General features: G+C 37.4%; 1 protein-coding gene across 1 annotated transcript in view; it reads right to left on the reverse strand.

Moving 5' to 3' along the window:
* The window catches only part of LOC311079122 (CD276 antigen homolog), a 140,093-nt gene that overhangs the window by 111,274 nt on the left and 13,553 nt on the right, over positions 1-15,266 (reverse strand). The window contains exon 2 of the mRNA XM_084108323.1: positions 54-389. Coding sequence (XP_083964449.1) covers positions 54-389 — 336 coding nt within the window. The remainder of the gene's footprint in view (positions 1-53; positions 390-15,266) is intronic.

The following is a 15,266-nucleotide window of genomic DNA, read 5'->3' on the forward strand; positions in this document are numbered from 1 at the left end:
AATATCACACACACTCAAAGTATTTCTGAAGATCCATTTCAGTTCAGACTCACCAACATCTTTTATCTGAACCTCAGTCTCTCCAGACTCCAGCTGAGTGTGAACTGTACATGTGTATTCTCCTTTATCTTCAGCTCTCAGATTGTCCAGACGGAGGGAGAAGTTTCCATGTTTAATCTCCTCAGTAAAGAAATGAGCTCTATCCTGATAATCCTGCTGCTGGGCCTCTGCTCCACCTTCATACAGATGAACTAAAGTCTCTGATTCTTTCCTTCTCCATTCCACCTCCAGACCCTCCATTAGTAAAGGTTCATCAACATGACAGGGCAGAATCACTGAAGATCCCAGAGGAGCAACCAGAGGACCAGAGGGACCGCGCACAATGAATCCTGAAACAGAGGGGAAAAAATAAGCTTGTTATGTAGTTTTTCAAAGGATAATGGATATATACTGATATATAGAGCATAATTACTGACATGAACAAGTATTTATTTACAGTAGGTATATTCAGGGGTGTCCCTAGGGCTCGACCCCAAATGTTGTTTTTGGTTTCAAGTTATTTACATTTACATTTATATTTATTCATTTAGCAGACGCTTTTATCCAAAGCGACTTACAAACGAGAACAATAGAAGCAGCTAAATTAACAGTAGGACAACAATATGCAAGTGCTACCCCTCTCAGTTTAAGCTAACACAGTACATGTAAAAACATTTTTTTAAATGAATAGATATAGAATAGAAGAGAAAGTGTTAGTATTAATTGATCAAGTGCTGTTGAAAAAGAAGCGTCTTCAGCCTTTTCTTGAAAATGGCTATGGACTCAGCAGCTCTGGTTGAGTTAGGCAGATCATTCCACCAGCAGGGAACAGTTATGTTAACCCTCTACTGCATGCATTTTGATGGCACATGAGAAAAATTATTTCACATCATTTCTTGGCTCATTTGGGAACATTTTATTGATTTATTGAAAAATATCCCTCCCCCAACCCCCCCACCCCAACATATTTTTTTGTTGCCTGAGGGCAACGTTATGCAACAATGGTAAAGAATCATAGAGAAAATTGTCATTATACAATTCTCAGAGAGCAATAAAAAAATAAATATAAAAATAAAAAAATGTCAAGAAATCATTTAAGTAAAAAAGGAAAAACACTTGAAACACATCAATATATTTGATTTGATACAGACATAGGTTTGTATCATGTAGTGCGTCATGTCATATCATGTACTTCATGTATCCTAATCAACCCCATATACACTACTGTATATTGACAAAAGTATTGGGACCCCTCCAAATCATTGAATTCAGGTGTTCCAATCACTTCCATGGCCACAGTTGTTTAAAATCAAGAACCTAGGCATACAGACGCTTCAACAAACACTCTCAGGAGCTCAGTGAATTCAAGCGCGGTGATAGGTTGCCACCTGTGCAATAAGTCCATTCGTGATATTTCCTCACTACAAAATATTTCACGGTCAACTGTTAGTGGTATTATAACAAAGTGGAAGCAATTGGGAACAACAGCAACTAGGCCACAGAGTGGGGTCAGTACATGCTGAGGCGCACAGAAGTCGCCAACTTTCTGCAGAGTCAATAGCTACAGACCTCCAAACTTTGTAGAGAGCTTCATGGAATGGGTTTCCATGGCTGAGCAGCTGCTTCCAAGCCTTACATCACCAAGTGCAATGCAAAGTGTGGGATGCAGTGGTGTAAAGCACGCCGCCACTGGACTCTGGAGTGACCAATCACACTTCTCTGACTGGCAATCCAATGGACGAGTCTGGGTTTGGCAGGAAAACGGTACTTGCCAGACTGCATTGTGCCAAGTGTAAAGTTTTGTAGAGGGGGGATTATGGTGTGGGGTTGTTTGGTGGAGGGGGAATTATGGTGTGGGGTTGTTTTTCAAGGGTTGGGCTTTGCCCCTTAGGTCCAGTGAAAGGAACTCCTAATGCTTTAGCATACCAAGACAATTTGGACAATTTCATGCTCCCAACTTTGTGGGAACAGTTTGTAGATGGCCGCTTTCTGTTCTAACATGACTGTGGATGCTGCACATTAGTGTCACTTTGGTGACTTTGGGTGTTCCTGTGCACCCAGGAACCCTACATCTTCCCTACTTGTAACACATTATTTGCCATTGTGAGGTATTGTCCAAGACATCCTTGAAAAGTACCCCTTATCGCATAACGTTGCCCTGAGGCAACAAAAAGAAAAACTGAATTTGTGAACATGCAAAATAAAAAAAAATTCACAAAACCTGCCAAAAGGCTTCTCTACACCTTCATACACACACACACATATTTTTTATGTACAGTTCATGTCATTTTAAATATGATTACTAAAGCAAATAATCTTGCTTTCATCTCACACCATGTGCTCCTGTGACCATGTGTCAGAAAAGGACATCCCGCCTTCAAATGGTGCTTGATAGTGACTCCCAAACCTTATTGGACTGTTCTTTGATACTTTTTCAAACATTCTAATTGGTTGCAATCATTTAAAGAAAAATGTACTGAACACAGGGCTTAAGAAAACTTTCCGTTGCCTGGGGGCAACGCTATGCAGTAGAGGGTTAAAGGTCCGAGAAAGAGATTTTGTGCCTCTTTGAGATGGCACCACAAGACGTTCTTCGCTGGCAGTGCACAAGTTTCTGGATGGCACATAAGTCTGAAGTAATGAGTTTAGGTAAAAGGGAGCAGAGCCAGTGGCTGTTCTGTAGGCAAACGTCGGTGACGTTTTGCTGTGCATTTTATAGGTCTATAACTGAACTTTAACATCCTAATATTTGGTAAAAGTTCACTTAAAGCCTGTGCAAAATGAAATACATCCTAGCTACTTTCTAAATGCTTGCTACAGAACTTATTGTGAACAATTCACCCATGCATATGTTTTTTTTTTTTTTTTTGGAATAAGTTGTGTAATACTGTTTTTATGAGCTCAGACATTACCACAAAAGAATAACGAGTTAAGTGATTCAACCTTTTATTTCAACATTATACTTTTGAGTATACATTCATACACTGAAGTAGTGAAGAAAATGATAGACTGGCATTACATACATAAAGTAAAATTATAACGACATTTACAGATGGTCTAACCAGAAGAGAAAATCTCTGCAGGCTATCATGGTTTGCTCTATGATGTAGCTGACCATATTTTCAACTGTTTCAACAATGTCAGTTTTTCCATTTTTTGACAGCAGTGACACACAGAGATCTGTTACCAATGTACACATACACAGTATTTCAGTGACTCCTGGATCGTCACTACATTCACGCAACACATCCAGAACTTTTCTGAGGATTACACCAGGGTTCTCAAGTCTCACGCATTGGCCGTGAGACACACGCAATTCAACCAGTTCACACGCTCACACGCCACACCGTGTATTTCTCACGCTGAAAAGGCAATGCCAACCAAGTTGTCCTACAAGCTTTATATATAACGTTGTATATGAGGCGCGGGCACACAAAGTGAAATTTCCTGCCGCCAGCACGTATTTCGGCCAGATTGCGTTCGTTAATAGGCAACATAGATGCGCGAACACACGGAAGTTGACGGAACATTCTCGGCCACCGTACGTTCGTTACTAGATAACCAACAACATCGCGCGAACACACGTCGTGATGATGGAGAAGGTAAGTTGGAAGAAAGCTCGTCTAACATTTTAAGGCTAGAACATTTAATATATAGCCCATCGTATACATTACTATTGATGCAGTCAAACACTCTACAACTACTTTGCAATCAGGCCAGAAGCTTTGGCTCAGTTTGGCTAGCTTACGTTATCTGAAACTAAGGGAAATGTTAGTGGGTATGGGAAGGAATGAAGATGCATTTCTTCATTTTATTTTAAATAAATTTAAATGTATTTATTTTATTTTAAATTATATTATATATTATACTGTATTAATAGTATTTCTAGTTACATTAAGGCTATATACGTATTAAAGCAGAGTGCTCTGGGACTGGGTAATATTTTATATCCTGTTAAAACATAACGTTACATTAATCATTGATTGCCATTGCATTTGTATTTTTCAAACACTTGCAACACAAAACACATTTCATAAGCTGGAGTGTGTACTCTTGTGTACACACACACACAAACACACACACATACCTTAATAATACTCTAATATGTCATTTGTTCTCAATGTCCCACCACACAATAAATCATTATACCATTTCGACTAGACACATTCAAAATGCAAACATATTTGTTTTTCCAAACTGTTTGGAGCAATTTGTTATATTTTTGTAATTTTTGTAACTTAATTGTAATTTTGAAATATAACATTAAAGAGTATATTTGATGTGATTAATTGCTCTGTCATTTATCAGATTTACCAATTGTTATAATTTCAATTTGTGCTAGTTAATTACAGAGGTGGGTAGTAACGAAGTACATTTACTTCGTTACATTTACTTGAGTACTTTTTTAGAAAAATTGTACTTTTAAGAGTAGATTTGAATGTGGGTACTTTTTACTTTAACTCGAGTACATTTCTAATGAAAAAATTGTACTTTTACTTCGTTACATTGGGCGACGTTCCTCTCGTTACTTTATTTTAATGCAATATGTGTTGTTAAATGCGTAGTTTATTCCAAGCGCGCTGTATCTTTTTTCTGGACTTGAGCGATGCTCAATTCACAAATGAATGACTCTTTTGAGTCGATTATGTTCAAAGACTTCATCAAACAAGTTGGCAGATCTGTCTAAATCGGTTCGCGAATCAGTTTGAATGATCTGTTCAGTTCCTGCACGCACTGAATCGTCTGAAGCGATTTCAATTCACACTGGACTCGGAGTCATAACAGGAAGATTTAAGCACATCAAGAGCGTTAGATGAAGTGGCAGTGGACCTACAGTACAGTCAAGTGAGAGCAAATCTTCAAATGCATCATATTTTTGCCAGCGATGAAGACCTTTATTAGTTGAACTTGAACATCTTCGTAAGCTGTCTGTGAATGAATGATTCCACAGGAGTCAGGACGATATATTCGATTTCATTTCACTCAGGTAATACATTTTACAACCAAACAGATTATTACGCCACGATACTAGAAAGTATGACATTACCCGTTTTTTGGACATATACATTAATTTACATTAAATAAAGCTACCATTGTTCACAGTTTATGAACACCCGCCATCCCGCGGTAGTTTGTGTGTATTGTTGCGCAGTAGCGTGCGAACTCGACTTGAAAACGAATGCCTTTGCCTGCCGTAGACAAAGATAACCAGTTTAGACATGCTTGCAGAAATATGCATTTGATTATATTTTGGAGAACAGTCAGAAGAAGATCCGTCGATGTACTTTTATTTTATTTTTATTTATTTTTTATTTTTTTGTGTTCAGATGTTCATGAGCGCGAGCACATGTGATGAGTTTGTAACTCTTCTCTGTCAATACCTTTGAATGCATTCTGCAGATTCACTTTATTTCGAAATTGTCTAATAATCCAAATGTAGTTGTATAAGTTACTATTATACAAACCAGAGGACAGGCAATGATTTTCGAGCTATACAGATGGCAGAAATAATGCTTACGTCTCTCTTCTGTTTTTGTTGCAAAGATAGCTGATAATAATAGTCATTTAAATAAACAAAATCTAAATAATATCATTTTATATATATGACGACTTCAGAGGCAAAAGCCTCTAAGTACCATCTGAAATTTTCTTCTAAAAGAGAGCATTTTTATCAAGCTTGTATGTTTATGTTCACACTTAAATGGCAATGAAAAGTAGCCTACCTATTAATTGTCATTAAAGTGAAATTACTGAACTTAAATATACATGCTTGATAAAAATGATTGTTTTAGAAGAAAATTTCAGATGGCACTCAGAGGCTTTTGCATCATGAAGTCTTCATATATAGGCCTATATGATCCGAAGTAACTAGTTACTCACTACTTGAGTAGTTTTTTCATTGGATACTTTTTTACTCTTACTCAAGTAACTATTAAGATTATTACTTTTACTTTTACTTTGAGTAAATATTTCTATAAGTACTTGTACTTTTACTTGAGTACAGTTTTTGGATACTCTACCCACCTCTGGTTAATTATGAACAATGGGTAAAATTGGGGGGCGGGGACAGGTGGGGGTGGGGCTCCATTAGGGCTCCTCCCCCAACCGCATGTGATCTCACTCCAAGATTTTGATAAAACTTGAGAACCCTGATTACACTGATCGGCTCTTTGCCATTAAAAAACATGGGGGTCACATCTGTCCATAAATTTGTCAGGCCTCTTACGACATCCATTTCATTTTTGAGATTTGTCACACGTTTGGTGTCCTGCGCACAATCATTTTTCATATCACATGCAGCATAGATGACCCTGTGCATCAAGCCAACCATCTGGCCTCTAAGATAATCTTTAAACATACAGTCTAGCGTAGCTCTTAAACAACACTCATTGCCCGTGGCGCACTCGCACACCTCCGGCTGCATGTGCACAGCATCTCCAGAACTCTTCGGACAGTCGCTCTCCATCAGCTTTTAGATTTTTAGAACTCAACTTTGTACACGGTACACGATATAGGAATATATCATATACAAATATATCATTTTGGAATTACTTATATTCTGAGTTAAATGCAAAGAATGTTTGTGTATGTGTATTGGGCATCTCAGAGAGGGCTTTTCCTGCCACCTGGACTTCTTGCTTGCCGAGAAAGAGGAGTTAAACTGATTACGATCTGTTTGAAGCTCACAACGGAGGTTGGAGGTGTTTCTGTTCAATTTCGACCATGTCACAAACATGTCAAAAGGAGCAGTTCGATCCAGACTCATTGGTACTAAGCTGTGATTTACATGATATGAGTCAATAGGTTTAAAATTTCTGAATTTTAGAATGATTAAGTCATCGTGATTTTGTCCATATACTACAGCGCTTTCAAATGTATTGAGTTAAAATTAAAATGTGATATAAATATTGCATAGAACACGTCATTACCGAATTCAGGGGCAAGACCTGCGATAGGTGCGAGATAGACATGCGCAAGAAATTTCTACCAGCTGACAACATTCTAGGAAACCATAGTTGTTTTTCAAAGTTTGGTTTTCAAAGTGTAAGGAAAATAGACACGCTGCAATAGATTGAGAATGGTGATGTTAAAAATTTGTAAACAATTTCAAAACAGTGTGTTTCAGAAGAAATGCAAACAAAATAAAAGATGCATGAAAAACAAAGGTGTCCAAAATGTTACATGCTAATATTTGGTCTTGTTTCAGAGTCTGTATGCTCCGGTGAAAACTTTGTGACTTGTGTGAACATTGATGAGGCCGAGAACACTAGCACTGTTAACCCTCTGGGGTTTAAGGTGTTGTTGGGGTCCTTGAGATGTTCTGACATGCCCTGACATTTGTGCTTTTTTCAGTTGCTTATAAACATATTAAAGGGACACTCCACCCATTTGCATTAAGCTTTGCATTGTTAGAAACCCAGTCATACTATTGAATGGTCGTGCAACACTCTCTCATTTTCCCCTGAGACGGGAGAAATCCGATATTTACCTTTTACACTTCCTCCTACAATGACGCAAAAATCGTCATTTTGCGTCATTGTAGGAGGAAGTGTAAGAGGGGGGGATTTCTGTTGAGACTACAAGCATTAGTTCCTCATCTTTCCCAGGGGGCGGGACCCGCTCACGCTACAGACCAGTGGGTGGGACTTTACTCTCTGAAACTGAAAGCAATATCCTCCATCTTGTTTGAAGCTAAGCTAACAGGCGCTGTGGAGACAGATGTAAAGTAATGACAATAGCGGAGGAGAGTGCTCAATATGATATAGAAGAAGAGGATTTCGGAAGTCTGATGCTTGAATCAGGTGTTTGTGGCTACCTTTACAAGCCGCATTATAGCGAAGAGCAACCGAGGCAGAAGACCTGCCTGCCGCGGACGAGGAGCCCGGACTGGCTCGAGTTAGGGCGGACTGGTGGCGCCGGTGATCTCACTATGCAACTCATAGACTGTAAGATGCAACTACGAACACAGAGATAGAGTCCGTCTGCGGCAAAGAATTTCAACGATGACAATTTCTCCTGGACGAAATCTCTGAATCAGACGAGGACACGGACGTTTGTGTTGAGAACTATCCTAGTTTCGCACCGCATATGTTCTGACTGAACATCCAGGTACCATGCAATAATTCACCTTTTCGAAAGAAATACAAACGAGGAGTAATGCACTAATGAGTTCGCCAACTAACTAGACATTTTGTGTGAAATGAATTTCAAGCTCTGGTGGTAGCTAGCCTTGTAGACGGAAGAGTGATTTCTCTTATAGGCAGATATGCGCTTTCTGGATTAGTGGGAGTGGCTTGCGGAGCTGTGCAATGTGGTGCATTGTGGGAGTTGTTGTCTTTCATACAAATGCGTCCTGAAGTTATTTTTTGTCTTTCCTCGGTCACGAAGGCACCAAATTCAAAATTTATTTTACATTTCGACTACATATATGACCCACTTTAAATAAAAAACAATGTTCAAATGGGTGGAATGCCCCTTTAATGGCAAAGGTGTAATTACACTCTATTTAGTGAGCAACATGAATGTACATGTTTGTATTTTTGAGAGAATGATGTTTATGCATGGTTATTGAAAAAACTAAAAACTAAATTTTCTGAAATAAGGCCACAAAACACATACTAAATATGTCACATGCCTGTCCTGTCTTGTGCTACACATGGGTGTTTTGTTATGTTGGGCCATGTGCTCGTGTCATTGTCTGATCCCTCCCCCTTGTTATCTGATTATTGTTTGAGTTCATCCACCTGTTCCCTCCTGATTAGTTTCCCCTCATAAGTCCCCTCTTGTTTGCAGTCTGTGTCGGTATGTTGTCTTATGTTCCTGTTTCCCCGTGATCCTCTTGAAAGTTTATGGTCTGTTTTGGTTTTGTATTTATTAAGTTATGTTTTCCCCCTCGTGGGTTTTGTTTTGTGTTTAGTGTTTCTTTTGTAATAAATATTAATTATTTCTGCACTTGAGTCCTCATACCTTTTTGCACTCAACCTTGCCGTGACAAAATATGTGTCAATAAGACTTTTGGATAATGGATGTTGTCGCCTAGTCCTGCCTAATCATTTACATAACACAATACATTGATTTAAATTTTGCAAAACACTTTCTGTTTGGAAAGGCAATATGCGGAGTGGGCGTCAACGATCCAACACCATCATGCATATTTAGTGGTTCGCACCTGAGGAGACAATGGGGCCCGCATACTTAATGAGCCATTCATTCAGGTGTGTCACTGAGCCACAAGAAAGAATGCAAGAGCAACAGTTGGAAGCATCTCAATTTTTTTTTTTTTTTCACAAATTGTGCTTGCAAATTGGCCTATAATATCCAAGGAAAACATGTCTAGTAATTGTGCAGTTAATTCTCATACTGTATTTTCAGTTTTGGAATATTTATCCTCTCCCCAAATTTGTCACTAATAAAACACAATAAAAATTATTTAAAGAAAAGGCTTATATTTACCTTTTAATACTTTGTTTACATCTACCTTGTAAATATATATATTTTATTAAAAAGGTTACAATTACAACAACAATTCAAGTAATCTTTCTTTGTAAAAACTAAAGTATACATTTTATCATACATATTTCAAAGTTAAGTATTCATTACTTGAATATAGCCTAGGCTACATTGGAATAAACACTATAACATATTATTTGATTACTTTATTTTTGACAAAACATACTATATTTAACATATGAGCAAAAATGGGCAAACAAAAGCTTATTTGAGGTGGCAGATATTTTACAGTAAAAATGTATAATCTATCCAAAACTAATCAACGAAATGTTGTCTTTCATATGTCTGTAACATAGGTCTTTAGTTTTTATTATAAGAAATATAAATGTTAATTTGCAGTTTAATACGTTGCTTATACAAATACATTTTATTTCAACATATTTCAGTCGATTTTTACTCAGTATAGCAATACAGTTTGCTAAAAGCCAAACATTCATTCACACACAGAAACGCTATTTAAATTTAAACCGTCTTTTTGCCAATTGTGGTAAACAGCGCGCATCTCTACCGTTCATTCATTCACACACTTCAGTCTCTTTTACACTGATAAAAAAAAGCGAGCTGGTATCGCCAACTCTAATGCGACTGAGCTTGTTTCACATCAGAGCATATGAGCGGAGTGGAGCGGAGTGGAGCGGTGAGAATCTCAGCTCATCGCTCACGGAACTGTTCACCCCTCCGCTCCCCCGCTCAAAGCTACATCAGGCCGCTCCGATCATTATCGCTCAGCGCTCAACGCAGTTTGCTTCACGCGCCACTCAAATCGCCCCCCGCTCACTCAGCCCGGTCTCACCCCAAAACGTCACATACTGACGCGTCTTGACCAAACGGCAATATACGACGAAAAGGGTACCCCTAAAACGTCCATATGAGATGAAGACATAAGCGCACCAGCAGCGCCTCTTAGCGGTACCCTAACGCATACCTAAACCTACCCATAACCCGAATAGTCACATACGGACGTTTTAGGGGTACCCTTTTCGTCGTATATTGCCGTTTGGTCAAGACGCGTCAGTATGTGACGTTTGTGGGTGAGACTGTGTTAGCTCACTCCAAAAAAGGAAAAAAATTGACATGTATATCACTTGTAGCTTAGCGGTCCCCAACCTTTTTTGCGCCACGGACCAGTTTAATATCAGACAATATTTTCACGGACCGACCTTTAAGGTGTGGCGGATAAATACAACAAAATAAAATGATACGACCGGCATAAAAACTGGGGATTTTTTAAAATATAATAATAAACGTGAATCCAATGTGTAGGCCTACTCGCAAATTTATTAGCAGCGTCCTTGTAACATCGCGCTTAAAGACAACTGAGAAAGCCTGAACACAAACAAAATGCCCCCCAAAAGAAAAAAATCTCCATGTTTTCGGTGCTGATGCGTTCATGTAACATGTAAGGGTGGCGCTGCCAATAAAGCACCTAAAATCTGTCACAACGAACCGACAAAATTAATGAGTATGAATATGTAAAATATAGCAGGAGACATTTTAATTGTTTACTAATAAACCAGTTTTTTATGTCAATGTCGGCAGCAAAGATGAAGATGACGATGCTGACTCGCGATCTTCGCAGTAGTGAACGCGCCAGAGAGAAATGCACATTTCATACGAATTACATAAGCAGAGAGCAGTCAGTTTTCTTTCGTTTTGAATTGTTCTGTTTAAAAGTAGACATTTCAAGCTTTCTATATATGTCTCAGGTCTGTGAGGCAAGTAGGCTACCTTATACGCTGAGGTTCATTTATGAGACGAGCTCCAGTTCACGTGCCGGCGCCTCCGTGTCGTGATTATCTATGTACTAATAGGCTATATTTAAATCCAGACAATTGGTTGATGAAACATTGATTAAAATGAAGATACAATTAATACAAAACAAAATTAAATTTAAAGACAGGCTTTGTGCTTTCTGTTTGAGGTCTCTGTGAAAGTTTTAAAGCAGTCTTTTAGTGCCGCTTTCAGACCGCTCACGTCCGTAACGGAGAACTGTCCCGTCTGTAACACTTTTTTTTTTCTTTTTTTTTTTTTTGTGAAATACATTTCTAAATAAATGCGACTTACAGTCCAGTGCGACTTAGGCTATATATGTTTTTTCTTCTTCATGGCGCATTTTTTGACTGATGCAACTTATACTCCGGAGCAACTTATAGTCCGGAAAATACGATGAGTTCTTTATTCTTTCTTTGCGGCCCGGTACCAAATGTCCCACGGACCGTTACCGGTCTGCGGCCCGGGGGTTGGGGAACCCTTAGACCACAGCCTTACCTCCTAAAGAACTATTGAGCAACAACAACATTTTTCAAATAGAAATGTTTTTTATTTTTTTATTACAAATTAGGCCTATGTAAGAAGGAATATAGCCTACACAAAAAATCCTGTAAAATTAAACGAATGGGCCTAATAATATAAATAACAATTATATAAACAAAAACATACATAAAAGTTTTAAAAGTAAATTAACTATTAGGCCAGAATTTTGATAAGTGAACTTTTGCGCACGATTAAAATTTAAATGGGCTTCTATCCATTGTACACACAAACTGCTGTAAAATTAAACGAAAAAATGGGCCTAATAATATAAATATTATTATGGACGACACAAATTAAATAAAACGAACCATTAGGCCTACTTGAATGACAAAACTAATTTGTTCGAATATTACGCTATATTTAATTTACACTTTGTTACAAGTTACCATATTCAATTTGCTAACCTTTTGCTTTCTTCCCAGCGAGTTCACGTAGCACACTTTCATGTTTTCGAGAGATGTATCTTTTTAGATTCCAAAATGAATCTTTACTGACTGAAACGATGTCTCTACATTCGTTTTCTTGTACCACATTATCATTGTTAGTTAGTTTTAATAGGACACCTGTATGACTTCTCATTTTCCTTTTTGAACTCCATTATTGAGCCGAGTTTTGACTGAAAATAGTTTACTGTTGATGACTGTGCAAGACAGATGGATTCGGGGTCGGGCTTGACTGAGCATGCTTCAGACTCGTGGTGTGAGTGGAGCGAAATTGGAGCGGGAAATGGGGCGACGCTCCGTCCTTTTAAAAATTCCACTCTGCGCTCTGTCCAAGATCCGCCCACTCGCGCTCCACTCCGCTCAAATGCTCTGATTCACATATAACTGTTGATTGTTAGATATAATAATTAGATAATTTATCTAACAATTGAAATTTAAGATATGTTAAAACATTCCGGCACTCTGCTGATGAGGCCAAAAACTGCTTACCACATGTTTTCATAAAAAGAAGAGCAATTATTAAGTCATAAAACACAACATCTGTTTTCTGGATCAGGCCTAAAAGACCGATGCCTAAAACTCTGGTGTCAAAGTATTGGTGTGGACAGAATAAAAAAATGAATCATCCCCCCTTTCACATAAAAATACCACATATCAACTGTAATTCATTAGCTTAACTGTTGTTTAGCGACATACACAAAATAACTGTGTATCTGTGACTGTGCTGTGAAATGCACATCTTTAAGTGTAATAGTTAGACGAGTTTGAAGTGTAATAGTTTTATAGGTAACAGAAAAACAGCAATACTCATCTTTCACGTCGATGTTTCGTAGACATAGCAGAAAGATGTTCTAAAAGAAATATGATTTGTTTAGTCTTAAACACTCATGTAGAAGGACCGTCATTTAATTCTCTTTATGCAATATTTGTACATGTTTTTCATAAATTCCTATATGAACATGTTTGCCCACACTCTGAGACTAAATAGTTTTTGCAAACTGTACAAAAACAAAAAGAAAGAAGATGTAAACGACTAATATATAAAATGTCAATTGCAGACATTCAAAACTGATCACAAGTGGCTTTTCTGTTTTTTTTTTTTTGTTTTTTTTTTTTTGTTTTTAAATGGCTCATGCTGTATTTACTTTTTAGCATGTTGACCTCTAGAATTTACTTTCATGCAATTTTATCAGCAGGTTTTACCGGAGTGTGAAGCTTTGTTTAACAGCCTCAGGCTTTAAGAATATGCATATCTCAGTGCAATAGTCAGATGTGATTCTGTTGTAATAGTTTAAGTGTGAAACAGCATATACTTACTTTTCATGTTAATACTTTGTGTGATTCCACATCATAGATAGAGGGAAAGTTTCACTAAACAAATGATCAATTTAGTTAAAAATTCTCAAACAGAAAGACTATCAATTAAATTCTTGAAATCTCATTTATTCCTATAAACACTGAATGTTGACAGCTCTCAAAAAAAAAAAAAGTCTTTACCTAAAACACATACAGTCCATCAAACAAAATGTGAAACAGTGACATCTGCTATCTGAACAAGAGGACTAAATCTAGTGGAGTAATAAAACCATAATTTGCACACTTTTGTGTATTTATTATAAACGGTGCTTTTCAACCCTCTTTTCTTAGTGATTTGGTCTTTTGAATCTTACATGGATGTTTTGGACACATCACTGCATGAATTCATGTTTGCCGGATGTATGTGGGAAAAAGCAGATCAGAGTAACATGGGACAGTATATTTCCAGACAAACCCGGAAACCTCACATATGCGGACATATACAGGAATCCGTGAAATTTCACGGACATAAACACTGTTGGGTGTGAGAGGATTGACGACTGTTAGGTGTGAAGACCTTTCATATGTTAATGACTGACACTAACACAGTGCTGGCTGTTCTCAGAGGGAGGGGTGGCAGGGGAGGACTTCAGGATTGAGAATTATAAATAAATTAGAGTAAGTAAATTCTTAAGGCCCTGAAACACACAAAGAACTAGCAATGACTAAAGCCGACTCTAGGGTTGGCTAACGTCGCCTGTGTCAGGGCCTTAAAACCACTGCATGAAAAAAAGTCTCTTAATCAAATATTTTTTTATAAAAACAGGACAAAATAAACACCCTGTCTGAACATATATGTTCACAAAAACATCTGAATATTTAATGAAATAAACAAAGGAATTTAATGGAACAAATAAAGAAAAATGAACCAAACATTTCAGAATATCTCAAATTTTGTTGTGAAGTTTTACAAATTGCAGACAACAACATTTGTCACATTTTTTGCTATTGGCTTTTAGCTTGCTTAGTTGGGGACATTTAATTTAATATTCAAAAATATTATTGATCTGCCTGCGTTGACACTATTACATGAGATCTGAACTGAGCTGGACGATGACATCACGGTTTTCTCCAAAGTGGCTATATATATATATATATACATATACATTTAAATTTATTTATTTATTTATTTTTTCAACAAAATTAATCACCACTGAACTTACTGAAGCTGGACTGTGAAGCTATTTTCTTCTGGAAACAAACTTTGTTGCATTATTTTCCTGTTATCTCTGTAAAGCTGTGTAAATCTATATAAATATAAATATATAAATAAAGGTGACTTGACATTTATTTAAAAGGAATTCAAATAAAAAGGAGTTATATAAAAAAGTCAGTTTAAAACACCAAAAACAGATATGCTCAACATAAAAATAAAGGATTAAAAAAGGCCTAAGGGGCACATATAGGCCTAAATCTCAAACATTGCGCAAACGGGAATTACGACTGATACCTTTTCTTTTGTCTGACTTAACTGCACAGTTGATGTACTAAGTACACATCTCCCTGCAACACGTTCCACAGGTAGGAATGCTGCTGCAGAATCAGTCAGTGTGCCCTGCAAACTCCATACCTCCACAGGGTTCCCAAAGAAATGTCTGTCTGGAT

The sequence above is a fragment of the Abramis brama genome, assembly GCF_963993115.1.
Source record: "Abramis brama genome assembly, chromosome: 1".
NCBI classification, from domain to species: domain Eukaryota; kingdom Metazoa; phylum Chordata; class Actinopteri; order Cypriniformes; family Leuciscidae; genus Abramis; species Abramis brama.